Here is a 27848-nt window from a genome sequence, read left to right on the forward strand (position 1 = left end):
AACAAACAAGGCCCACAGGCTCCTACAGCAAAACCGGCTCTTTGTTAAAGCTGGACCCCAAGAAAGGAAGACCTGTTCCCAGCAGGCATCAGCTCTCAATTTATGTGATCAATGCTGAAAACACAGCTGTAGCCTTGATGTGCTTTGCCTTTTGTCGTCACCTTAAAAATCTGTACTTACATCAGTTGTAAGAAATTCCGCTTCATCTGCTGCTGAACGTCACAGTATCACAGTATAACTAAGGTTGGAAGAGACCTCGAGGATCATCGAGTCCAACCTATCAACACAGAACCCATGACTACACCATGGCACCAAGTGCCACGTCCAATCTCCTCTTGAACGCCTCCAGGGATGGTGACTCCACCACCTCCCTGGGCAGCACATTCCAATGACGAACAACTCGCTCGGTGAAGAACTTTCTCCTCACCTCGAGTCTAAACCTCCCCTGGCGCAGCTTGAGACTGTGTCCCCTTGTTCTGGTGCTGGTTGCCTGGGAGAAGAGGCCAACCCCTTCCCGGCTACAACCACCCTTCAGGTAGTTGTAGAGGGCAATGAGGTCACCCCTGAGCCTCCTCTTCTCCAGGCTAAACAATCCCAGCTCCCTCAGCCTCTCCTCATAGGGCTTGTGTTCAAGGCCTCTCACCAGCCTTGTTGCCCTTCTCTGGACATGTTCAAGTGTTTCGATGTCCTTCTTAAACTGAGGGGCCCAGAACTGCTCACAGGACTCAAGGTGTGGCCTAATCAATGCAGAGTACAGGGGCACAATGACCTCGCTGCTCCTGCTGGCCACACTATTCCGAATGCAGGCCAGGATGCCATTGGCCTTCTTGGCCACCTGGGCACACTGCTGGCTCATGTTCAGGTGGCTGTCAATCAGTACTCCCAGGTCCCTCTCTGTTTGGGAGCTCTCCAGCCACTCCACAAAGACATTACACAGTTGTGTTCACTTCAGACTCCACTGAATACAAAAACTAAATCCACATAACTTAGATATTTATTGTCTCTAATGGCAAAGCAGTGGCAAATAGTTTGTTGTTTCCCTGTTCCTGGACACTTGGTTCCCGTCTTTGCAAACTCACCTGGTTTTCAGCTGCATCTCCGTGCCCTCTCAGCTCTGCCAACTGAAAGAGCTATTGAGCTGCTTTGGGCTGTGCTCTGATAACCAGAATGATCAGGGGGATTTATCATTATCCTTTTTTAAAAATATAGTTTTGAAGAGAGATTTTGATCATTTTAATGTCCCACTTTGCAACATGTCCACAAATAGTAGTATCAGCACAGCTAAGAAAGTAGTAGAAGAACAGTCAGAGGGAAGAAGAAGAGGGACAGGAAAAATCAGAACACCTTAAATTGGCTCTCAGAGTACAGCTTTGTTCAGTAGGATGAGGCAAGTGATTTGCTGCAGGTAGAAAGAAAGCCTGCACTCGTTCACCATGTCTGCACACTCATGCTGTCACTTAGCGTGTGCCAGCTCTGCCGTTTGTCCAAATGAGGGAGTCAGCTTAAAGAGAAAGGTAAGGGAATTATGCTTATGAGTGGGACAAGAAATACAAAGATGTGGGAAAGAGGGCAGGAAAATAACACCTCCCTTATGAGGAAAGGCTGAGGGATCTGGGTCTCTTCAGCTCAGAGGACACTGAGGGGTGACCTCATTAATGTTTATAAATATATGAAAGGCAAGTGTTGGGAGGGCAGAGCAAGGCTCCTCTCAGTTATGTCCAGTGATAGGACAAGGGGAAATTGGTACAATCTGGAACACAGGAAGTTCCAGGTAAACATAAGGAAACACTTTTTCACTGTGAGGGTGATGGAATACTGGAACAGGATGCCCAGAGAAGCTGGGGAGTCTTCTTCACTGGAGACATTTAAAACCCACCTGGACATGTCTGACCTGCTCTAGGTGGTACTGATCTGGCAGGGGGGTTGGAGTAAATGAACTTTTGAGGTGTCTTCCAATTCCTAACAGTCTGTGATTCTGTGAGAAGGAAAAGGGTGAAATATGATGGCCTCTTTAGGGGTAGCAGTTATTCCCTTGGTTCATCTGTGTCAAGAAAATTTGACACTATTATTTGAAAAAATCACAGCACTAGTAGTAAGATAACCATTGCAACAATAAAAATTATTCACTTGCAGTCAGGCATCTGGAAATGTGCGCGGTTACTAAGCAAAACTCCCCTGATGAACATACAGATGTGCATTCACACTGCTGGCACTTCAGCAAGTGGAGAAGAGGGGCTGCACCCCAAACTGGCCAGACTGTAGTTTGTAGCAGAGGATGCAACAAAGCTGCAAATATATCCATTGTCTGACATAATTTTTAAATCCATCTTAGAAGCAATTTTGTGCCATTAAGCCATCTTTCTTGCAGACATTCCCAGCATATAGCCTGCATTGCCTTCAACTCCTACCTTTCATTTAAACCAGCAGTATTTGTTGCGAAAGGTTCCAAAGCAAGAGCAAATAGTAGGATGCTGTTGCTAGAAATCACTGCAATGCTGCTGTTCAGACAGGTTTTGTTTCCTTGTCATTCCCTACATGATTCAAAATAAGAATAGAACAGGTTCTTCCCTTTGTGATAGTAACAGCCTTGCATAGGAAAAAGGAGTAAGAAGCCTGAAATCACTGTCTTCTCACTGCTAAGATGATATTATCATAGATAAGTTACTGAAATCCCACTTTGATGCATACCTGCCACTATATAAAAATACACTTCTGTCTGATTTCTGTCACATTATAGAAGAGACTGGTTTCCATTGGCATACTCTTCCCACCCACCCACCCCCCACCCCCCACCCCCCACCCCCCACCCCCCCCCGCTTTCTTGAATTGGAGTTAACCTCTAATGGAACACATGGACTTAAGAAAACCAAAACAGATGACACAATCCAGGCAGCCTGAGAAATTAAACTGAAGCTTTGTTTTCAAAAAGAAGCAAGGTAAACAGCAGTAGGGCCAGCTAATTGCTGCATTCTTTAGCATAACTGTGCAACATAGCTTTCCCTATTGGCAAAACTGCATATGGGTCTGGAGTTCCTCATCTACAGCTTATTAATGATAAATCTGGGAGTCATTCCCTAAAGCATTGTCTCATCCTGTCATTGGGCTCGATTCTGAGGGCATAACCCAATTTTCTACTCAATTCTGTGAACCCAGGGGTGCCCAGCACTTTTCTGAGTAGGGCCATAAGCTGGATAATGTGCAATCATTTTACTGCAAACAACTCTGCCTTCTGATATTATTATTATTATTGTTGTTGTTGTTATTCCTTTAAAAATAGCATTTTCTCCCTGGAAAAAGTTTTTTAAAAATCACCAATAATTTCTTCCATTAGAAAGAATTTCTTTGCTCTCTTTCCTTTGTCAGCACACACCTGACTGCTGCTGTGGCTGACACCAATCGCCTTTGTTCTGTTTACTTTAAAGAATAAGCCATTGCTGTTTGATTTAGTTTTTCATTTTTAATGTGTAAGCACTCTCTTGATCCTGCATTCCAAAGAAAAGGAGCTGAGTTCCTTTAAATATAATGCAGGGTGCCTCTGAAGCCAGAGTTGTAGATGTAAATCACCCTAAAAAAAAATTAAAAAAAATCAACAAACCAACAAACAAAACATGTGAGCACCAAGTTCTCCTGGCAGCATTAATTTAACAGGTGTATCTCAGCCCAGCCAGTCACTTTTCATTTAACTGTCATTACAGTTTATGCTTCTAGATGCATTGAACTAGTATAGCTTTTTATTCTAAAGGTCAGCCACCCATACCAAAGCTTAAAAAGATATTTAATGCAAACAAAACATGAAACCAGAGGTGGCTTTCATCAGACCTGACTTGAACTAGCTAGGCAAGATGAGGTTCATTAATAGACAGGTTCTAAACTTCGAAGAAAAAAATCACAGAATCACAGATACATTCAGGTTGGAAAAGACTGTCAGGATCACCAAGTCCAACAGGTGACCCTACTCTACCAGGTTCACCCCTAAACCATATCCCCAGGTACCACATCCAAATGGCCTTCAAACACATCCAGGGTTGGTGCCTCAACCACCTCTCTGGGTAGCACATTCCAATGCCTGAGCACTCTTTCCATTAAAATTTTTTTCCAACTATCCAGTCTAAACCTACCCAGTCACAGCTTGTGGCCATTCCCTCTTGTTCTATCACTAATTACCTGCTGGACACAGCATTTATAATACAAGCCAGGATGCCACTGGCTTTCTTGGGCACCTTGGCATACTGCTGGCTCATATTCAGCTGCTTGTTGATTAGAACCCCCAGGTCCCTTTCTGCTAGACAGCTTTCCAGCCACACTTCCCCAAGCGTCCAGCATTGCTTAGGGTTGTTGTGATCCAAGTGCAGGACCTGGCACTTGGCCTTGTTGAAGCTCATATCATTAACATTGGCCCATTGACCCAATCTATCCAAGTCCCTCTGTAGAGCCCCCTTACCCTCAGGAAGATTAACACTCCTACCTAACTTGATGTCATCTGCAACATTCTTGTCAGCACCTTAGTAATTGCAAAAGATATAAAGAGCTATGTTGTCCTTTATGCTTGTATTAATTTAAAGAACTAATGCTATCACAGTTACACAATGAAGATTTGAATATGTGTACATGAAAACAAAACCCTTTGAAGAATAAGACTTAACATTTAATTCCCAAGGGAGAAAAGGACCCTGATCTTCTTTCAGGAAACGGAGGACAGTTGATCATGGGGGCAGAAGATGGTTTAAAATTATCAATTATGAACACACAATCCCAGGTCCTTGATCTCAAAGGCACTCTCCAAGTCCTTCTACTGGAGGTGCCTAATGAAGCTGTGATGGGTAGTCCAGGATTTAATGTCCAGAGAGTAATGTTCAGTGCAGAGCCCTGCTATCTGAGACTGCTGGATCCTTCCCTTGTATCACTGACAGAGGAAGAAAAATGATCTGCAATGACTAAGTTAGGTGTCAGTAGATGATATTTCTTCTCTGCTTGAAATAGTCCAGTGCAGAGCCACAAAAATGATTAAGGGAGTGCAACATCTTCCTTACGGGGAGAGACTGAGGGAGCTGGAGCTCTTTAGCTTGAAGAAGAGGAAACTGAGGGGTAACCTCATTAATGTTTATAAATATGTAAAGGGTGAGTGCCAGGAGGATGGAGTCAGGCTCTTCTCAGTGATGACCAATGACAGGACAAGGAACAATAGGTAGAAGTGGAGGCATAGGAAGTTCCATGTAAACATGAGGGGATTTTTTTTTTTACAGTGAGGGTGATGGAACACTGGAACAGGCTGCCATGGGAGGTTCTGGAGTCTCCTTTTGTGGAGATATTCAAAACCTGCCTGGATGTGTTCCTGTGTGATCTGGTATAGGTGTTCCTGCTCTGGCATGGGGGGGGTTGGATGATCTTTTAAGGTCTCTTCCAACCTCCAACATTCTGTGATTCTGTGATGCCTCTAGACAGCTCACATAAAACCAGTCAAAAAGTTAAAAAAAAAATCTCTCTTTCTTGTTCTTTTCTTTCTCATTTTTGGAGGGAGGAAGCACAATAACACTGCCCAAAATCTGGGGAACCCACTAGGCAGGAATTTTCCTTCTCTGTCCAGACTGCTTGAATTTTTTGCTGCCAGATGAACAAAGCAGCTGCTATGTCCAAGAGGATTGAAAGCAAGGTAACAAATGTGAAATTAAATAGGATTTTAGTTTGATTTGGTTTTGTACAGGACCAAACTACAGCAACAGCTGCTCATGATGTAAACACAGTTCTCTTTAGTATGGAAACCACCCAAACAAGTTGTTTGAATTGTTTGATTCTCAGCAAGGGTAAGGCGTTTATATAAATCCTACACTTCATCTGGAATAGCAACACAGCAACACCTTAATCCAAATGACATGAGGCCTAATCTTTCAGACTCTTTGTGCAAAGACTTCCTGATTAATTCCTTGCATCAGAAACAGTATAATCACCTATTTTTAAGTGCATTCATCTGATGCAAATATTTACAGTTCTTCATTACACAGTGCCAGTCCTTGGATCTCTTAACAGATTTCATGATACCCTGCCCACATAGTGATCCCGGAAAAAACTTTAGGGATATGTAGGAATTGCTGACATGTATCTGACTATGATAAGGTAAAAGGGAACAATTTTTCAGGTAGGCTTTCGAGTACTTTACAGTTCCAGAAAGCAGAAATTGCAAACTGTCCTTCCAAAGAAGAGAATGGTCTGAAAAAAACTGGTATCAAACCAAACCACACTGATCATGGGAAATTTGACTGTGTATCATGAGTCACCCATATCTAACCTTCAAAATTTTCAGTCTGGTTTATATACCACAAAGCATAAAAATCCAAGCAAACAACAACAGATTTTTTTTTTCCTCTTATTTTTCATGTCACTTAGTAGTTTAAGTCTAGGGTCAATATATTTTATTGTCTTTTTCTGGGGTAAACAAAGAGCTCAGCTAAAATTTCCTTAATTTTTCATGTTTTGTGAGAATGAAAAAATAAAATAAAATAAATTCCAGTTGGAAGCTTGGCTTTGAGGAGTCTATTGTTTTTCTTCTCAGGGAATGCTGAACGATGTGAAATTTTGCTATCAACTGAAAAGCCATTTCAAGTGAAAAGCAACTTCCAGTGTAAAAAAATCATCAGTTCCCTTTTGAATGCAGATTTTCAGAATGTTTACACAAAAATTCTGTGCATTTCAAGACACATTCATACTTCTCCATCTCGTTAAACAAGGCTATGTAGAGGCTTAACTTTAAGTGTTTGTTCAAGTGTTTTGCTGCAGAGGACCCTCTGAGTCCTTGATGGAAGAAGGCATTGTTGTGGGGATTTCAGACCTCGAGGCAGGAAGGAAATTGCACATGTGTCACCTTGCGAAGGACAGAAAATAACACTGTCTTTTTCGGGAAATACAAAAGAGAGTTTTTCCTTGGATTCTAAACAGACAAATTAATGGTCATCAGCAAAGGCAAGGGGAGAATAACAAAATATATAGAGAAAGGGGATAACAGAAGAATAGCTGTCTTCTTAGAGGCTTTACTGAAATGCTTTTAACAATTGCCTTTGGATAAAGAAGAATTCCTGAATGATTTTGCAAAACAAAGTAGAACTGCAAATGAAAGCAACACTCAGGCAACCAAAGAAGATGTTTCCCAACTCAAACCTAGTAAAACAAAAAAACAGGGGGGGTCGGGAGGAACTGTGGGGATGAGGAATGTGTGACTATAAAAGAAAATAAATAGGATGAGTTTTTTAGAGGTAAGGAAATGTCTTGTAAAGGTGAAAAGGCAGTTTTATTTCCTGATGTTTCAGTGGTACATCTATACTTTCAGTGTTCCACACCCTAACTTGGTGTGGTTTGTAAAAGATTTGTCCTTGCACTTCACTGCTGCTATTTTGAATACCAGTAGCAGTGTTTTTCTCCAACCTAAGATATCTATATTCGCTGCTCTTACTGAACAAAGCCAGAGGACAAAATTGGTGACCCATTTCCATCAGCTCACCTAGAGCTGTATACAGAAACCTAAGACTATCTGCAATGCCTTTAAACTTGTTCCCTCCATGCATCTGAGATGTCTGCACTTCATCTGAACTGCTGTGGGCTACCCTCCTATCTATTGCTCAGCCTTGTTTTGTTGGGGGCTTTCTGCCACCTACACTACATGCTCTTGGGAACATGGACTCACTTCTTTGTTACTTTCTGAAACCCTTATCCAGTCAGTAAAACCCCTGGTCCATCCCTACATGTAACATCTGGGTTGTTTTTTCATTTGGGATTTCTGAGTGAGCAATTGCGCAATGTTTGGATGACTTCCATTTTTGCACCCAACTCTACATATTTCCTCTGAGGACTGGCCATCCTGATGGTCCTTGCCTCATCCAAGATTACCTCATTTAGAGGCGTTGTGCAAACAGCTTTAGTCTAGCATTGTGGGGCATAAGCTGTGCTTACTTGCACATAAATGCCACGAATAAAGACAGTGAGTGTCTGAATCATAACTATTCAAGTACCCGACAAAATGCCTTTTACTGAAGACCCTTACATTAATAATTTTCCTGTAGTCATGGAAGACTATGGGGAGAGCCACTCAGAGAAGGGCATCAGTCAGAACACCTTTCAGGCTAGTCATTTCTGCTGATCTCCTGCCCGCTAAATGTATTAAGCACACCAGGCCATAGGCTTTCAACTGGAAAATAGCCAGGACCTCAGCAGTGATCATTGCAGGGCATTGTCAATGAAGTTCCCCAAAAATGTGCCCAAAAAGTATGTGGCAATCCCTGATATCTCAGCTTGGAGTTCAACAAAAGGGGGTGCAGCCTGACTCAACCAGGAAAGACTTGCTGCATTCAAACATTGTTATAGAAAGTTCCACAAAAACAATTGAAAAGAAATATATTTATTGCCCATATTCCAGAAAGCTGACTGAATAAGCAATGGATGTTACTTGCCATAGGACAGATAAAATTATCTGCCAGAATAAGAATTTAGTCATGGTTTAACTACATTAATTCAAGAGATCCAGACCTGGCACTCAGAGGCTTCAGTTCCACAAACACTTTGGTCTGGTGCTGAGGCCAAAAGAAGCAATCCCATTCTCCCATCACCTTCATTTTTTTCTGGCTCAACATTGCTCTCTTCCTTGTTCTGGCATCAGAAGGTGCCTGTCAATGCAGTGGACCAGAGGGGAATGGACTCGTGTTTGAGGCAGCCAAGACACTTTTCCTGGCATAGTGTTCTCTTGGATGAGTTTCCCTGGCCACAGCACTGTACAGCTGCATGAAACCTTGTGGTGGCACCAGGGATGGCATGGTATCAAGGGGCCAAGGGGGAAATATGCACAGGGGCAAGGAGAAAGCAGGACTGCTTATTCCAATGGCAGTGCCCTCTGCTAACTTAACTTGTTTGAGAATGACTGTGGCATCATTTTGTCTTGCTTTAGCCTGCAAATTCACTGACCTGTTTTGGAAGTGCATCCTCCACAGTGCTGTTCTATAAATGGGTAAGAGGATGGTACTTACACAGGATATTTATTGAAGCAACTGCATAGAGCTTACACAATGAAAATACACAGAACATGCAAAGAGTATGCAGCATCAAAAGAAGTGTGGCCAACAGGTTGAGAGGTGAGTCTGCTGCTTTGCTCTGGCAAGACCTGTGTCTAGCTCTGGAGTCCTCAACACAGGAAGGATGTGGACCTGATGGAGAGGGAACAGAGAAGTGCCACAAAGATGGTTGGGTGGCTGGAACACCTCTCCTGAGAGGACAAGATGAGGGAGCTGGGCTTGTTCAGCCTGGAGAAGAGAAGGTGCTAGGAAGACCTACTAGAGACCTTCCAGTACCTCAAGAGGGCCTACAAGAAGCCTGAAGAGGGACTGTTAACAAAGGTCTGTAGTGATAGGATGAGGGGCAGTGTTTTTAAAGCAGCAAAGAAGAGATTTATATTGGATATTAGGAGCAAGTTCTTTACCATGAGGATGGTGGAACACTGGAACAGGTTGCCCAGGGAGGTGGTTTAGGCCCCATCCTTCGAAATATTCAAGGTCAGGCTTGACAAGGCTGTGAGCAGCCTGTTCTAGTGGAGGATGTCCCTGCTCACTGCAGGGAGTTTGGATTAGATAGCCTTTGGAGTTGCCTTCCAAAACAAACCATTCTATCATTCTATACATGTATTAGACAGTTTTATTATTGGGTTTAACTATGCTAATGCTGAATACCCAAATTTGGAACTCAAAAAAGCTGCATTTTACAAAACACTGGCATAACAATGTGTGATCCAGAAAGGGAAATGGACCTAAGTTAGGACTGATCATTTAGTTCTCTCCTAATCCATGGCTACCAAGAGATACAGAAGAACTGCTGTTGAAAAAGGCCTATTGAAAAATACATGCCAAAATAATCTAATTTTAACAAAATGTTTAAATACAGAATATTTGTTTTTCTCAGTTAAATTCTGAGTAGTCTTTAATAAGGGGGGGGGAGGGGAAGTAATATTTTTCTGGGACCACAAAGTAGCAGTTCAGCTGCTGGCAAGAGTCCCTGTAGAGTACACAGAAGAAGAGTGAGGAATTAGGCTTGTGCTATTTTAAAAAGCTGCTTTCATTGACTGGAATTTTGTTCAGTAGACTGCAGTATGTTAACAACAGGAGAGTATTTGACATTTTTTTGCAGTTCTTAGAACTTTCATATTTCCTAGCGCCACTCAGACTAAATATTAAGTATTGCCTCAGTGACGCTGTTTGTTCTGTGCAGAGGATGGACTGATCTTTTAACATCCAACTACCTTGGCACACTCTTGGGTTTACACACTGCTATTTGAATCTTTCATGACACCAAATGCCATGTTGCAGGTGGCTCCAAGTGAGAATAAAGGTGTGGTTTCTCTTCATTAACACCTTTCCAGACAGTGGGACTTTTTTTACTTCACTCCTGAGTGCAGGAAAGTAGCATGAGAAGAACATCTCCAGTGCTTTCACTTCTACTTCCTGTCTCCTCCTCTTTTCTCCCTATACCTTTTTCTTTCTCTCAGCCATGGCTTACTGAGCTCCCCTCTTCCAACAAAGCTTTCTGCTTTTCTCCTTCTTATAATAACATGGTCCACCTTACCCCTATCAATTCTCTCTGTCCCCACAATCCTGATTACAACCAAGACTCATCCTAGCTCCCTACAACATCCTCCTGGAGAATGGTGACATGGTTGGGGGACAAGCATAAGTATCCACTTCCAATTGATCCCCATCACGCTGACAAGGTAGAGGACTGTGCAGGATACAACTTACAGACACAAAGGTGTCTATAAGATGTATCCTACCAAAGACCAAAGAGGACAGAGGTCAGGAGAAAGGCAATGAATGTGTGCCATGTGGCAGTAAATTTGCATTGCAAAGGCTACACAGAAATGGGAAAGGGGTAAGGGGAAGAATTGTTGCTATTGTTTAGGATTTTTTGTGCCTTCTAACTGTTTTTTGTTTTCCCTTGTAGGGAGGAAGTACAATATAAGGCTGACTATTAACTGACAAGTAGGCACACCAAATCTGCTTCTTGTCCCCTCAGGCAGTGGTCCCTAACTCTTGGCTCAGAGACAACATGTTGAGCATCAGATTCCTCAGCATTACTTGGAGCTATCCGGGAAAGAAGAGTACAGCATCAGACATCATTTGTGCTGAATTACTTCTTTAATATATTGCTCAGTGCTGGTGGAAGCTGGGATTCTCTGCTTGGCCGAAAGACATGAGAAAGAGAAAAAAAGACAACGTGGAAGAGGAGTTGGGACAGTGTGACCGTTTGAGGCTGTGCCTTTAAGAAAAGGGACATTGTGACTGAATGTTTTATAAACAAAGGACAGGTCTAAACTAATTTAATTGGTGGATTGGTAGAGTGCAGCTTTAAGTTTGAATGCGACTGAGACTTTCCTCAGTTTCGATTCTGCCCTCCTCCCTTTCCAGCTGGTCTGCTCATGGGCTCTCTGTCAGACTGACCTTGGATAGATAAGGCCTCTACTAACATATTCTGCTTTAATTAACAATTGCTCTCTTTCTCTCTGTCTAACCCTCTTTGGGGAAAAAGGGGAGAAAAGGGTGGTACAGGGGGGGAACCCTCCTCAGCAGAGGAGGGAATTTCATTCCTGTATTACTTTGTTGTATATTTCTGTGTATATATTGTAAATACTGTAAATTGTGTGTGTATTCCCCTGCATTTCCTAAACTGCTTTGTAAATATAGCACATTCTCTTGCTCATCCGGCTGTGCTTAGCTGTGGTTTCTTTCCCTTCACTTACAGGGGGGGGAGAAGGCTGGGGCCTTCCCCTCAACCCTCGACAGACAGTCTTGCTTGGTACCTGAAACGTCATCTTTTTCACTGAAGCAAACCCTGAGAAAGAAGACTGGGCAATTGTTTGCTTTCAGTGCCTTCCACCAACTCCTTTCTTGGGTTCATGAGAAGATAAATATAATCTCTGCACTACTTATAAGATCCTGGTGCCAAGGTGCATTTTATGGAGTAACTAGGAAAGTCATGGCTTTGTTTATAACAAAACCCAAGCAAATGTAATACACCAAACAAACAAAAGCCTGGAAACGTAAGAAAGTAATTCAGAGAACACAGAGCTATTCACCCTGTTTGGGGTGATTGCTTTCTTTAATTTATAAAGAATAATTTAAAATACTCTGGAATTTGGACTACCCACACACATCTATTTATGTTTTGAGTAGTAAAGAAAATTATCCACAAAACACTAGTTAGGTTGCAACGTACTGCTGAACTATAGCCGCTGATAGGACAAATTCCCACTGACTAACGCTGAAGTGATTTCCCTCCTATATTCAACTGTAATAATGATGCTGGAAAGAAATTATCTGTTTCTCTGGTGTAAACATCAGCAGCAGTAACATTTATTCAGCAGAAAAGAAGGGCTGTCCAAGGAATGAAGACAGATATACAAGTTGGCTTCACAGATAAAGTAATCCCAGTCAGCCAGACTTGAAGTCAAACATGCATTTATGGACAGTATTGATAGCAAACATGTACCTGACACTCTCCAGATTCAGATTATGAAGGTTATACACAGATGAGTTAATCCTTTTCACTGCACAACCTGATTGTGGCTAAGTGAGAGATGATCTATCTTAAGGGATATTAACTTTGAATCTCCACTTTGCGTTCAAGGGCTAAGATCTTGTATAGATCACATCTCCTACATGGAAAAGGAGGAGAAATACTTTTACCAGCTTCTTGCATCTGACAGAATTAGGTCAATGGCTCTCTTCTTGAGCGTAATAGTTTACCTCAGGTTTACCCTAGTCCACTGACAATGTGCTCTCCTTCCTACTGAGTGACATTTTAATACCCCACAAGTTTCATGCTTCTCTTAATGTGCTGTGAGACGAGTACCTGCAGCAGCACAGCTTGCCTTGCAAGTTGTCAAGGCTACCCTGAAAAGTCTTCTCTCCTTTTCTCTGCTTCATGTATCCTTTTCTTGGTATGCAAATGTCAGCAGTTGTAACCTACTGTAGGGAGGCATCTGGCAGTGATGGCTGCCACAAAGGAGGAGGCTTTTGCTGAAGATGCTCTGCCAGCAGCGTTATGCAGACTCCCCTTCTCAATTCACATTTTCTTGGCACCTACACCCCTGTCTGACTGACTTTTAAATGGGCAAAAAGTCAAACCAACAGATGGGCTGAGTGGCAGGCAACCAAGACACTATGAATGTACATTGTCTCAGTGTGGAGAGTCAAATTGCCAGTCAGGAATATCCAAGTAGCTGCCTGTCACAGAGCTATGTGACGACAGCGCAGAGATATGCCATGAATAACCAAGTTTGAATGTCTACAGCAGCATTTGTAGACAGAAAAAGTACAGTAAAGTGGTGTTGCAGCTGACCACACTTGGGAGGAATCCAGGAAGGAATCTAGGAATTAACTGCAATGGAGAAAGGCCAGTCCAGTGAAAGAACAGCTTTCTTCTCACAAAGGGACTGTCACCATCCTCCATCATGATACCTTCTGGAATCCCAGCAGAAGAATTTATACAGAACAAGGCAAGCAGCAGACAAAACTTTATCTTTTGTCTCCCAGGAGCCCTCTAAAATTAGTACAAAACCCCCAATGCATTACCTGTGTTTTTATTAAATGGCTCAATAAGCTTTGTACAGCATGCATTGGCCTCTGCATGCATGGTGTGAGCAGACTAGCCTAGCCAGTCTAGTTACCAAGGAAACAGGTTTTAAACTTAAAACTTAGGTAGTCAGAATGACAAAGAGATCTTAACAGTTTTTTGGAATGTGTCTGTCTTCTGAAGAGGCAATGCGGAATTTGGCTTTCAAAATCCTCTTAACTCTGGTCACAGGGCCAGTGGAAAATGGCGTTGCATTGTTCACCCTAACTCACTTGGTCTAAGAGAAGAGAAAATAGAATATATAACAAAATGTCATTATGCACCATTGTCTAGTGCTCTATCTTAAAATAAATCAAATCAGGGTGTTAATTAGACAAGGATTTCCTTTCTTTGAGGGAGAAAATCAATCACATTTTTTTTCTGTCCTGAAATGAGGAGATTTATTTTTTTTAACATAAATCTTTTAAGCTCTAGTGCTATGGCTTTATAGGAAGAGGAAATTGATCTCAGCCATTCCCTGACAGAGTGGCAATGAACAAAAAGTGCCTTTCTTACAGAATGCAGTCATTAGTTCCTTCTCTTAATTTGGCCTTGAATGCATCTGACTGAATTATTAAAATAATTTAATCCCAAAATAACAGTTTGTAGGACAAACTTAATTAAGTTCCAGGACTTCATGGAATAACAACATGCCCTTGTGGCCAGAAGAGCCAGTGGTATCCTGGGGTGTATCAAGAAAAGTGTGTCCAGCAGGTCTAAGGAGGCTCTTCTACCTCTCTGCTCTGCCCTGGTGGAATACTGCATCCATTTTTGGGTTCCCCAGTTCAAGAAGGACCGAGAACTGCTGGAGAGAATCCAACAGAGAGCCATGAGGATGATTAGGGGACTTGAGCATCTCCCCTATGAAGAGAGACTGAGAGACCTGGGGCTGTTTATTCTTGAGAAGACTGAGAGTGGATCTCATCAGTGTGTGTAAATATCTGAGAGGTGGGGGTCAAGTGGAGGGGGGAAAGCTCTTTTCTGTGGTGCACAGTAATAAGACAAGAAATAACGGAGACAAGCTTGAACATAGAAAATTTCACCTCAACATGAGAAGAAAGTTCTTTACAGTGATGGTGACAGAGCACTGGAACAGGCTGCCCAGTGGAGTCTGTTTCTCTGGAGACTTTCAAAATCCTCCTTGATGCATTCCTGTGCAGACTACCCTAAGTGATCCTGCTTTGGCAGGGGTGTTGGACCCAATGATCTCTGGAGGACCCTTGCAACCTCTAATATACTGTGATACTGTGACTGAGGAATCAAAAACCATGTTCTACACTTATTGCTCTGTATCAACTCCTATGCTTAAATAACCATGTGAGGGCCATTGTAAGCCCCTGCACTATGCTGGTCATCTCACCTCCCCTACTCTCCTCCACCTGACCAGCTTCCCAAGTCCAGGCAGTGACAGGTTGCTACTGTTCACTGCCTGCCACACTGCCCCAGCCACTGCTTCCTTCCTTAAAAGCAGCAACAAAACCTGCACTGTGTGCTGAATCACTTTCCATTTTCTCATTTCACAGCCCCTCCAGAGTATACAAACTGGGCAAGAAAAGCTTGAAAAAATAATTTGGTGCATGTAAAGGGAAAAAAAAAAAAAGAGAGAGAGAGAGAGAGAGAGAAAAGGAACTCTGCTGCAGTGTCATCTCATCATTTGGAAATACAAAAAAAAAAAAAGAAAAAAAGAAATAAGTAAAGTTACATCCTCTGTAGGACAGTGCAGCGAAAGTTGTGAAATTATGGCTTGACTTCCACTTTATTTGATCAACCTGTCTACACTGCCAAAATCCTCAATTTCCTTTCTCTGCTTTTTGCAGTAGTGTAACAATATTAATGCAGATTGAGATCTTCAGCATTATTTCTTTAAAATTTCTCAGGTTATGATATCCTGGCAGTTTAGAAATACAGGGGAGGGGCTTCATTTATTAATGCTGACACTGCATCTACTCCTTTTGAGGGGCCTTTGGTGCCAGCAGTGGTCAGTGGTAAATAACTCACATAAATACACTCTTTTAAACAAAGCTTGAGAGGAAATTACAGTGGGCTTAATACAATGCTCAGTCATAACTAAGCAATTCTACCAACTTCAATGGGGCTGCATAAAAATAACTGCTAGCAAAACTTGGCTCAGAAACTTAAAAAAAAAAAAAAAAAAAAAAGGAAAAAATAAAATAATCTCTAAACCACAACAAGCATGAGCTTCATTTTGCAAAGAATTACTTAATTCACCAATGCATCAATGATAAAAACAAACCTCCCCCATTCCCCAGTCAACAACAAAAAAAAAAGAACTAGGAAAGCAAAATTGCCTACGCAGGGTAAACAACACACAAATAAACTAGAACAGGAAAAATACATTAATGAATCTTCTGTTAAGAGGTAAACAAAATGCTTTCTTCTTGCCAAGGAGGCATGCATCAAAATCAAACAGGGGATCCCAGAAGTGGAGCACAGCGTAGCAGCCAATAAAGCCTCTTTAGTGCTGCAAATGAAGCAGACACGATCTGAGCGATTGCTGCACTGCACAGTCAGTGAAGGGGTGAGTGGAGGGGCCAGTGGCCTGCTCAGTGAGGGGAAGCTGTGTGAGCAGCCCAGCCAGAGGAGCTGCCAGGGGCCACTCCACCCCAGCAGCTGCCTTTGAGGATGGGGCTAAAAACCCTCAAGGGTCCTGCTCTGGCCCTTTCAGTAGAGAGAACACAATGATGGAAAGAATTGTCCAAGGCTGAGATTGATGTTTTGTGACATTCCCCACTGGTGTGGCTGGTTGGAGTGGGAGCAATTTGAACAGAGCCTGGCAGATGATTCATCCATCCCATTAGCTCTTCCTGTCCCAGCAGCTAGGGAGGACAGCATACATTTCTACACTGCTTTTGTACCCACAGCTGTAAAGGCTATGGTGTTTCCCACATAATGAAGCACATGGCTCTGTGCTTATCTGGAGGCTTTTATTTCTTCCATAAAAGGGTCCTGGAAAACCTGAAATGCAAAAGGAAATAAATGCCAAGAAAAATATATCTCAATTCTTGTTTCCTTGAGTCAGGGTTCAAAAAGAGCTTTGTAGAGCTCTTGCCCTCACTACATCTCAGCCATATGGATTAATGTGACACTTCAAGCAGATGCACTAACAGAGGTGCACAGCTGGTGGTTCAAGCACTGAGGCAGGAAGATGAAGTCTTCAGTGACTGACAAAAGATGGAGATTCATTGATATTTCTGTTTTCATTCAAGGGACAATATTTTTCTGCCTTGCGGATCTTCTGTGCTAGAGGACAAGTAAAATAGTCACCCACTCACCAGCAAAACAAGACAAATAACGTCCTTCAAATATATTTCAACTGGTGCACTGACATATCAAGCTATATTTGAATGCACACAAAACTTGAGATTTCTTGTTTGGTAACAAATATAATTAGGCCTTTGTCACTGTAAGTGATAAGAATGGAGTGCTGCTTCTGCAGAAGAGGACAACTGGAGCATTAAACTTAACAGCATGGGAGAACTTCACCCACAGTGCAATGATGCATCTCACACACCAAGAAGGTACATTGTTGCTTTATACATCAAATTGAGAACAACACAGGGGGAAATGACAGAATTGCTGGAGCTTAGGGACAGGCAGTTCAATGACTGGAGTTGGTAAAGGCAAGGCCAAACAGAAATTAGGTTCTTCCAAACACAGCCCCTGGATATTTCTCCTAACCTGCATGTGTGTAAATGAATGAAGGTCACAGATATAACCCAGCAATGGAATTCTCCAAGTACATCACATAACAATTGTGTCTGTTAACTACCAGAGGAAGGTTTCCAGTATGAAAATTATGCTGTCTTGAATTCCTTTGCAGTACCACTTTTCTGATTCTGAAGGCACTGGACTACATCTGCTCAATTAGAAACCTCATTTTCTTTATTCCTTTAGAAACAGAAAAATCCTGGGGTGTTCCTTATGAGAAATACAGACAAATTTAGTAAAGTAATGAAATGTTTGTATTGCCCAAGTATTTCCTGAGAAATAGCAAAACGATTATTTGATTGAAATAAAGCAGAATCTGCATCAAAGGCAGAGACGGAAAATACTAATCCTCTTTTGTGAAGTTTGTTACTAAGAATAGACACTGCTCTAACTAGAAATACTTCAATATTTGTTCTTTAGATAAATAAGGTTAAATTTTAACCTTTACTCTTCTGAAGCCCTTAGAGAAACATTCATTTATCTGCAGCTGAAATTAATATTGGATTGCTTTGATGATTCATTGGCTAAAGGCAGAAACTAGACACGAAAATTCCTCTCTGCTTGCATTGACACAATGAAGAGGTGCCAACAAAAAGTCATTTAAAAGCAGATTAGCCTTGAGAAAATGGGCAGTCATTGTTGTGTTTGATGTTCTAAGAAAAAAAATATGTTCTTTGTGTATGCCACTTACGAATCAAGATATTTATACAGAACAACTTGATAGACACGATAAATAACTGGCTCTAATTGTATTTCCTGAGGTACTGCTCAAAAGCTATGTTATACCACAACACAGAAAGGCCTTGGAAGGACATAAGGTCCAAAAACCAAAATATCGAAAATATACAAACAACTTCACAAATGACTCTGAGTCAGAGATTCAATTGTAGTAAATCACCATGAATGCAGTGGTGGCCTATTCTTAATCTGTGGCCACGGAGAGCCCCAGGGTTTATCTTTGTGCAACAGCTTGTGATATTTAGACTGCAAATTGGCAGCACTGAAAGAGCAGTCTGTGGGTATGTTATAGGTAATCCAGGTGACCCTGCTAAGGGCAACCTCAGTGTAAACTTACTTTCCAGTGCCTCTGTTTATACCCTGATTCCATGGCAAGTGCAAGATAACTTGAAGTAATCACTGCTCCACAGGGAAGGGGTAAACATCTCACAGCTATCTCTAGGTCAGATTAAGTAAAATGATAGCTATGACAGTGTAGTTACTGTATCCATTAATTCTCCCCTGTCTCTGTAGCTTATTTAAGCATATACACATTTACATGAACGATGACAGCTTCACCTAGGTTTATCACACTGCTGAAGTAATGGCATAGAATACCACTCACTGAATTTTCTGGTCCTTATGCAGAACGGCAATACCTGTCCAAAAGGTTTGATAAGAACCTGGCTGTTTTTTTTGATTCATCATGTTGAATGTGGAGTTTAATCTGCAGTTCAGTAAGAGGACTCTTGAGCAAATGACATGAATTTTATCTGAGAGTACCAGTCTCACTAGTTCCCTTCTCTTTGATAACTGCACTTAAACCAGGTCAACTGTCAATAAAGAACTAATGATACATAAAATATATTTTTTCCCAGGAGTAACTTCTTTGTCAGATAGGGTCATAATGTATTGTAGCACCCACACTTAGACCTTGGAGACCTCACAGGAGATAACTGGGAGACCTTTCCAGACATTTAGTGTACAAATTTGACCAAAAAGCCATTATGCCTGGGTGAGAGGAAAGTTTTAAAAATAATTAGGATCACATATTAACTCTATTGCTTTAGGGTCAGACTTTTCACATATAAATATTCTAGTGGAGATGAAGTATATCCCTTTATACATGTTTCATCATTTGATCAGCTATTTTAAATTAAGGGTAAACTTAAGGTTAATTTTGGGGGGAAAAATATAAGTTATATTATAAGATATAAGTCTGGAACCTTTTGCTTGGACAAAAATTCCATAATGGAATTTGTCCAAGGTAAAATGGTAGGCCTGGATGTTCACCTCTGAACTACAGATCACTCAGGCTAACAAATGAATGGGAAAGTAATAACTGCATTGTTTGGTACACCCACATTTTCAGAGACGAATCTTTATGTAATGAGAAGGGAAACTATTTTTAGGAGCAGTAGCAGAAATTTCAAAGGTTAAGACAGAATAAAATATTAATGTTTCATTCCTGTCAAATGTGGGAGTTCAATTTGACTGGTCCTTCGGCAGCAAGCATTTTTCCAGGTAAGGGAATCCTGTTCACTTTTTTAGGCCCTCCTCGTATTTGCACTAATGGTTGTTTCAAGGTGTGTCTAATTTCATCTTCTGACTCCTCCATTTACAATATGTAAGCATAGTCTGATGTTTATATCTTCTTCCTTGTGTAATAGCGAGTATTTTCACAGTAGTGCTCCTCACCCTCTACATGTACCTTCTACATTCAGTTCAGCACTTACTGAGGCATTTTTACAATTGTGTTTATTACTCACTTTAAGCAGAAGGGAAAAGAGAAGATGCAAAGAAGTCCTGTAAAGCGATACTGAGGATGAAGCAGACTTTTCAAAAACCTTTGGCAGCCACATGTTCAACACACAAAACTGTGTTGCCTAATAATATGGAAAAAAAAATGAGGCAGTGATTCATATGAAGCAATATTATGTATCATATCTATCTCACAGGTTTATCCGTCCCTAGCTCAAACATTGTAAAACATGTTTAGTTTCATATATAGACTGGACACATCACAATAATAAATTTTTTAAATGTTGAATCTCCACAGTGATCTATATCTTCAAAAGTGAATGCTGAAATTTTCTGTCCCTATTATTTTACTATGCCATTAAGATACTTCAGGCAAGTCCTGTTTCCAGAAGTCCAATTTCCACTAAATGCCACAAATTGTACCAGTAAATAAGAAATATCTGTCATCAACTGTAAGTTAAATATTTAGGGCTCCTAAAAAGCAAACTACCCATTCATTAAATACAATCTCTGTGTGCAGAGTCTTTCACAGACTTATCCCCCAGGAAAAGCCAAGTGCAAGTCAGGTGAGTCTTGCAGGCCATCTTCATGTCTCTGCAAGAGCTGGCTAAAGACAAAAAAGCCATCTGGGAATGACTGAAGCAACAGTAATATACTGAAATATTTGGTAGGTGATTTGTCTCCCACAAAGCATGAAGGTGTGCATCTCTGGCCAAATCTGTTCCTTTTGTACTCTTCAGCAAAGGCTCTCTCAAGAGAATACTCCAGGTTGCATTTCCTCACTCTGAATAATGGCAAATGAGTACAGAACTACCATAGCAAAGATTGGAATCCTTTCTTCTTGCCATAGTTTTTGACAACAAAAAGTTGAGCAAGTTGAACAGTAGGAATAGGTGTCAAAGAAGGCAACTTGTTTGTCCTGCATTCATTATTTAAAGGCTATTGAAAGATGACGTCTTCTGTCATGCTCTGCAGGGACACTCTGAAGAATTTGGGAATGCTTCTAAGCTTTAGGGCACAGCTAAGTGCTCAAGATAACTTCATTCCTTGGAATGGAGTAGAAAATTTTCTAGGCATAGCCTAAAGCTACCACACATGCATCAGAGACACCTAGACCTGTACCACAAAATATAAACCAAGGTTCCCAAGAAGGCTTGAAGTCATAGACTGCTTTGAACTCTTTAAGTATAGTCACTGGACAAGGACTTAAGAGCACCATTCTGAGGTCAGTGCAAATGTCAACCTGTTTGGATACAGTCTACATTACACCACCCTGCGCTGCAGGTGGGCCAAATGTTCAGTGGTTTCCTTTATCATCTGATTATCCAAAGATGAAGCCACCAGAGCATCTGACATCAGCCTTCAAGACATTTTATCAAACATTAAACATTTTTTTGTGGTATCATACCCTATTGACAGCAGAAAAGGAGAAGATACTTTTGGATACTTGTGTTTCTCCACAGTGATTTCAGACTAAAGCCATTGCTCTTTTTCTTCAAGGATGTAGGTAGTGTAAAATTCAGAGACTCCCATTTTGTCTCTCCTACCAAAGCCTGCAGGGAAGACGGTCAAGACAGATGAGAGGAGGAGCTAACTGTTCTGCCCTGAGCAGCATATGTATTATTTGTGACTATGTCTGAACTCTGTGGCTTACATGAACACTCCAGCAGTCACAAACAGGACTGCTCTTCAGGCCATTTTCAGAGAAAGAAACTCAGCTTACCATAATAACAAAGTTTTGTCTTCTTAAGATAAAGTTGTACGAGTATGGTCTTTCAACCATGCCCACAACATAAGGTAACCATGAAAGCATCAACCCATTTAATGGTAGATGTTACCAGGTAAGTATGACTTAGAGCATGATTTACAGAGACATCATGTCTCCCCCTGTGCTCTTCTCCTGAGTTGGGGGCCACTGGATGACGAATGAAGGCACAAACCCCGCTGCCGTATAGCAGTAAGATTCCAGAAATGCAGAGACCAGAGAATCGCAGATGTCCTCCCAGAATTCCCTTATTGCTGTGTTGCAGAATTCCTAGCATTACAGAGTACCAGAAGCCCTTAACAGATGAAGTAGCTAACAGAAGTCCCAAGCATATCCCTAGCAACATCCCTATGCTGAGGTCCTAGCTGAATCCCTAACCAAAGATAACTCTTGCTGAGAGTGGCTGTTTTTTATACTTTGTTATCAATTGCTTAACCAGTGAAATCCAAACACATATATAAGCTAAACTCTTCTCCCAGTAAGAAGTGCCAGCATGTCAAGGATGTGGCTTCTACAGCATGTTCCAATCAAAGAGTGCCAGCATGAGGATGTTGTTCTTGGCAGACAGGGAACGTTATTGGTTTGCGCTATGCAGCATGCTAAGGAATTGGTCAGCTAAGGAATCACACACTCTGCACGCATCCAGAAGCTGCCCTCTGAACAGTGGCTGCAACACTCCTGCATTAGCAGGACTTGCATGGTATGAACAATGACATGCCACTCAGAGACTCCAACTTAAGCAAAGGAGATCTCAGCAAGACTCTGCTATGAAATGGACATCAAGCTTTTTATAAACCTACTGTTTTTATTCCCTGCCCATCATCACCACAGTTCCTGTCATAAGTCAATGACTCTCACACAGGTCATTTATCTTGGTGCAAAGAGCACTGGAACAGGATCATTTACACAAGAGTAAGTAACCCCATGGTGTGTATGACTGCGCATGGGAACCCCTAACCAATGGATGCATTAAGTTCCTGTCTGTCTTGTACCAGTGTATACTATGACTATACAACATGTACAGGGCAAGTCAGTTCTCACTAAATATGCTGTCAGAAGGACTCCTTTAGTCTTTCACTTGCTTTTCAAATAGGAATTAAAAATTAAGACCAAGTTCTGCTTTTATTTCCTCAAATACAGAAACTTCACCTTTATAATGCAGGTCTTTTTATTCTTAAATAAGACTTAAAATTATTTCATGATTTTTCAGAAGTTTTAAAAGGAAAGCAGGTAAGTACATGCAAAGCAGTAGGATGTATTGAGAATAAGTATGTTTCTATTTAAAAGAGAATAAACTGATTTTATGTAAGCAACCAGAAAACCACCTCACTTCTAGAGAAAACAGGCACACAAATACTTTACTCCTTTCATAAATAATGTATTTTATTGCATATGGCTATTAAGGAGAGCATCCATGATCAATACAGACTAAATACAATACACTACTCTGGTTCCATTTATTCTGGTCTCCAGCAGCATCACATTTATCCTTATATACAGCGTGTACATTGGAAGACACAGCAAGATAAGTTAAGTCTCTTGTCATATCACAATAGCAAGAAATATATTTAACATCTTGATATCCAGAAACAGTATGTACCCAAAAAGAAAACACTGCTTAATAACTGTTAAGGTTATATAGCAAAAAATATTTTAAATTTAAGGTAAGTCAGGCAAAATGTACAAAGACCCAATATACATTGTGAAGTTTTAGCAAACATAACATTTATACATTTTGGTTCCATTCTGTAAACTAAATTAAGAATGTAAGTATTGCATATGCCTTTGTGAAATATACAGGATAGAGAAGAATTGACTATATTGTCAAGTTTCTGTTTTAAAGTTGCTATAAGCAGTTTAGCCACTTCTTTCAGTGGCTTAATTGGTACAGAGGGCTACTTCTAATCTGAAGTTCAAAACACTGAATTCAGCAGGTACTACACTCAGTGCTGAGGGGGCATCAGGCAGAAAATGTCAAGGGTATTTGTTTTTTTAGTTCCAGATTTGAACAAGACATTTTAGAATGTCTTAGAAGCATTTAAAGTATTATTTAAAAATAAAACCAAACCCAAACTCAGACTATTTGAATGTATTTTAGATCTAATATTGTATTAGTCTATGCATTGCTATGATTTAAACCCCCCAAATTACACTGAAAAATAAGTGTGTCATGGGGTCGGGAAAGAATTAGTTTACATTCATCTTTGTCTTGTAATACAATCCTCAGTTCTAAGAATTCAGCATGTAGGAAGACCACACTGCCATTCATTACGTTTGTAAGACACTGATTCTTGTCTTCCTCAGAAAAAAAAAAAAATCAAACCCAAAAGATAATGCATTGTTAATAGTGAAGTACACATTCCACCAAGCACAATGATTAAAAAACAAAAACAAAACAAAAAACCACCATGAAAAAACAACCTCTTGCATAACTCAAATAACTTAGTAATACTTACATGTCTGTCAGAGCAGGCACTGGGAAGGTACCATTAAAATGTAAATGAACTCCTCAAAAAATTTATTGAAGGAGAATCAAGGTGCCATGACATTCTGCTAGTCTGGTGCAACAGTTTTATGTGACATCTGTGACAGTAGCTGCCACATCACTTGTATATTCAGGCTACTGGAAATGTAATGCATGGGTAGCCTTGAAAAGAACTTAGGGTAAGTGATTGCAATGGTTCTTCTTCCCTGTCATAATGCCTACAGCTGCAATGGTGCTTTCCTGATAAAAGGCAAATATCAAGAGTTTCTAAATGGCAAGATAATACTGTGTTAATATTAGCGCTTGAATCTGCCTGATCCCCAGTATCATCCCTGCATTCCTAGCATGCCTATGTGGATTTTTGGTTGCAAGAACTGCAGCAAGAAGAGGGTTATCTGACAAAACCAAGCTTGTACATAGGAGAAAAGGCTTTTGCAATCTGAATCACCTACTTAAACACCTACATAGAGAGGATTAAACAAGTGTGTCAAAGGTACAGAGAGAGACCCCCAATACAGTTTGATGTTTTCAACTTACTTTGCTTCAGTTACACATTTTGTATTTCTTTACTATGAATTATCTGTCCAAGTCCAATTCACAGAGTTTCGTCCCATTCTAGACTCTTCAGCGCCCTGGTTAGGCTTTGTCTGAGAAGTAAACCCTGTGGCTAGTGATTCACAACCCAGCAGCAGCTGTATGCGTTGCAAGTTCAGTAAGGCTGACGACTGCTCTTGAGAGACTCAGCGTAGAGATAGAGGAGGTCCTGTCGTACACCAACACCACAAATCCAGCTTTACTTTGAACTGAGGTAGTACTGTGGTAGGCTTGAAATTATGCCAGTAAATACCAGATCTTACTGCTCCAGCAGGTGTTACAGAATCCCTTAATATGCTGAAAAACAAATACAGTTCTCTGCAGAAAAAAGAAATGAAGGCATTGCCCCTTAAGAGGCCAGCATAAAAGTTCCTATGACCTAAAGAGCATCTCCAATTTCCGTCAAAACAGCAGCAAAATGATACCGTAGATGCCATGGATAGGCAGTAAGTTAGGCAGGTTGCTTTCCCTTCCTCCCAATTTTGTTGCACAGTTTAGTCCAAAACAGTTAAGTAACTGTCCAGACCAACAATAACAACAACAACAAAAAAGTAAACCTTAAGCAGCTTCAGTTACAAAAAAAAAAAAAACAAAAAAAAAAAAACACAAAACCAACAACAACAAAACAAAACCAACCAAACAAAAGGAATATGCTGAGCAGCTTCTTTGAATGTTGTACTCTGTTGTTTGAGGTCATGGTGAGAAAACTAACTCCTTCACTCTGAAAAAAAAAATGAAAGTTGGTCAATAAAAGCTGCAAAAAAACCACCTTATCATATTTATGATTTAAACAATACATAAAATGCCACAGAGAAGTTACTCAGAATGGATTTGCATTAAGGGAAAAAAAAAAAAAAAAGAAAAGGCCATGTAATAACTGCTTTTATATTTGTATACATTATAAGGTATTGCAGTGAGAGTAGAGGGAGTACTGAATCCAATACCACCTCCTGGTTCTTACAACTTTTCAGCTGTGGTTCTTCAGATGAGTAAACCAGAGGAGTCAGAACTGGTTAGAAAACCCAACACAAAATTTCCCTAGTTCAAGTTGTGATCATGACCATTTGCATAGTTGGAAAGGAAAAGGGCTTGCAGAAAGTAGGTACAAACTCAACTGGTTTTTTAGTCAGTTATGTGTTATCAAAAGCTGTCTATTTACAGACATTTAAAAACAAAGTTCTTGAGACTGTATCTTCTTTAGGGAAAAAGTTCGCTAAAAACATAACCAGAGTATAGAAAGGACCTTCTTCCAATCTAGTTATTTAATTTACTAAGTAACTATTATTCCAGAAGTTAAAAAGTGGGTAAACATGCAAATGGAAGAAATCTCCACATTACTGACTACAAAACTGCTTTAAACAGTGAAGGCAAATTAATGCAGACCCATCCTAACTTAAACCATGCGGTTGTCTCTTTTCATATGACAGGAGGACAGGGAACTGTTCAAGCATACATGGGCTGCAAATCTGGTTAGGGGACTAGAACATCTCTCTTATGAAGAAAAGCTGAGGGATTTAGTTTTTTTTAGCCTAGAGAAGAGATGACTGAGGGGTGATCTTATTAATGGTTATACAAAAATGGTGGGTGGCAGGAGGATGGGGCTAGTCTTTTTTCAGTGATGCCCAGGGACAGGAGAAGAGGTAATGAGCACAAAATTGAACCTAAGAAGTTCCATCTGAACATGAGGAGTAACTTCTTTACTCTGAGGGTGGTAGAGCACTGGAACATGCTGCCCAGAGAGGCTGTGGAGTCTTCGTCTCTGCTGTCATTCAAAACCTGCCTGGACACTGTCCTGTACAGCTTGCTCTGGCAGGGGGGGTTGGACTAGATGATCTCCAGATGTACTTCCTAACCTCTATCATTCTGTGATTCTGCATTTTTTCACTGCAAAGAATTAATGGATAGTATGTGCCACCACCATAAAAGTACATTATTACACCAATTAACTCAGTCATTAAGATGGTTTGTTGACAGTCATTAAAGCAAAAAAAAATACATCAACTTTTCTTTAGCATGTTGCTTATCACATAGATTTCTCCTGTTTGCTATATTCAGAAAGCAGTGATGCACATACAGTAGTGATTAAAACATCAAGACTGTAAATGTAACATGACAAAACATCAACACCTCATTTTGAAATGTGCCAACTACGTGGTAAATCCTGATACGACGTCAGCCTGCAGCACTACATTCATACTAAGTGCTATAAATAGTGTCTCTTTCATCACAGAATTGTCAGGGTTGGAAGGGACCTCAAGGATCGTCTAGTTCCACCCCCTGTGCCATGGGCAGGGACACTTTCCACTAGATCAGGTTGCTCAGAGCCACATCCAGCCTGACCTTAAAAATCTGTTCTGGCATCTCACTGCCCTTATAGTGAAGAAGTCTAATCTAAATCTCCCCTCCTCTAGCTTGGATCCATACTCCTCTTCCTACCACTGCTGGACACCTTAAAAAGTCCCTCACCAGCTCTCCTGTAGGCCCCCTTCAGACACTGGAAGCCCACAATAAGGTCTTCTCAAAGCTTTCTCTTCTCCAAACTGACCAACCCTGTCTTCATAGGAGAGGTGCTCCAGCCCTCTAATCCCCCTTGTGCCCCTTCTCTGGATACATTCCAGCATTTCCAGATCTTTCTTGTAATAGGAACTCCAGAAATGGACAGAGTACTCCAGGTGGGGTCATATTATTGCATTTTGGATTTTTGTGGCAAATTCACATTATTTCAGCTCTTTATGCTTTTTGATATACATATAAGATTCCATAATTATATTGAAAGTAGTATTCAAAATTAACCATTTTTTGTATTTCATATAGTAGTTCACAGCAAATTGTTTTGTTCTATGTTGTTGTCCCCAAGTTAACAAATTAGATTAAAATTTAGTTTGAAGAGGTATCACACAAGTTTTCCTACAATTGAAGTTCTTTAGAACACAAAATCGAAGTTTGACATACCTCGCATATATGTGAGAATTGCTTAATTGCTACTGAATCTCTCAAAGCTAAGGTTTCCTTAAGGAATTAGTCCTGTTGGGAGTCAATTTGAGCCACTATATGACCAGATACTTAGGATTAATTTTTTTCATGACACATCTTGAAATTAATTAATAGCTTGCCAAGACCAAAAGTAGAGCATCTCATTGCTCCCACTCATTGACATTTATT

The 27848-nt window shown here is 40.7% G+C and overlaps 1 protein-coding gene across 1 annotated transcript in view; it reads right to left on the minus strand.

Annotated features, from left to right (window-relative positions):
* Positions 1 to 22876: 22876 nt before the first annotated feature.
* Positions 22877 to 27848, minus strand: part of IRS2 (insulin receptor substrate 2) — a 32656-nt gene continuing 27684 nt past the window's right edge. The window contains exon 2 of the mRNA XM_068170213.1: positions 22877 to 25407. Coding sequence (XP_068026314.1) covers positions 25403 to 25407 — 5 coding nt within the window. The 3' untranslated portion in view covers positions 22877 to 25402. The remainder of the gene's footprint in view (positions 25408 to 27848) is intronic.

Source organism: Melanerpes formicivorus, unplaced genomic scaffold (assembly GCF_026170545.1).
Source record: "Melanerpes formicivorus ecotype bairdi unplaced genomic scaffold, bMelFor1.0.p_v2 SCAF_1, whole genome shotgun sequence".
NCBI classification, from domain to species: domain Eukaryota; kingdom Metazoa; phylum Chordata; class Aves; order Piciformes; family Picidae; genus Melanerpes; species Melanerpes formicivorus.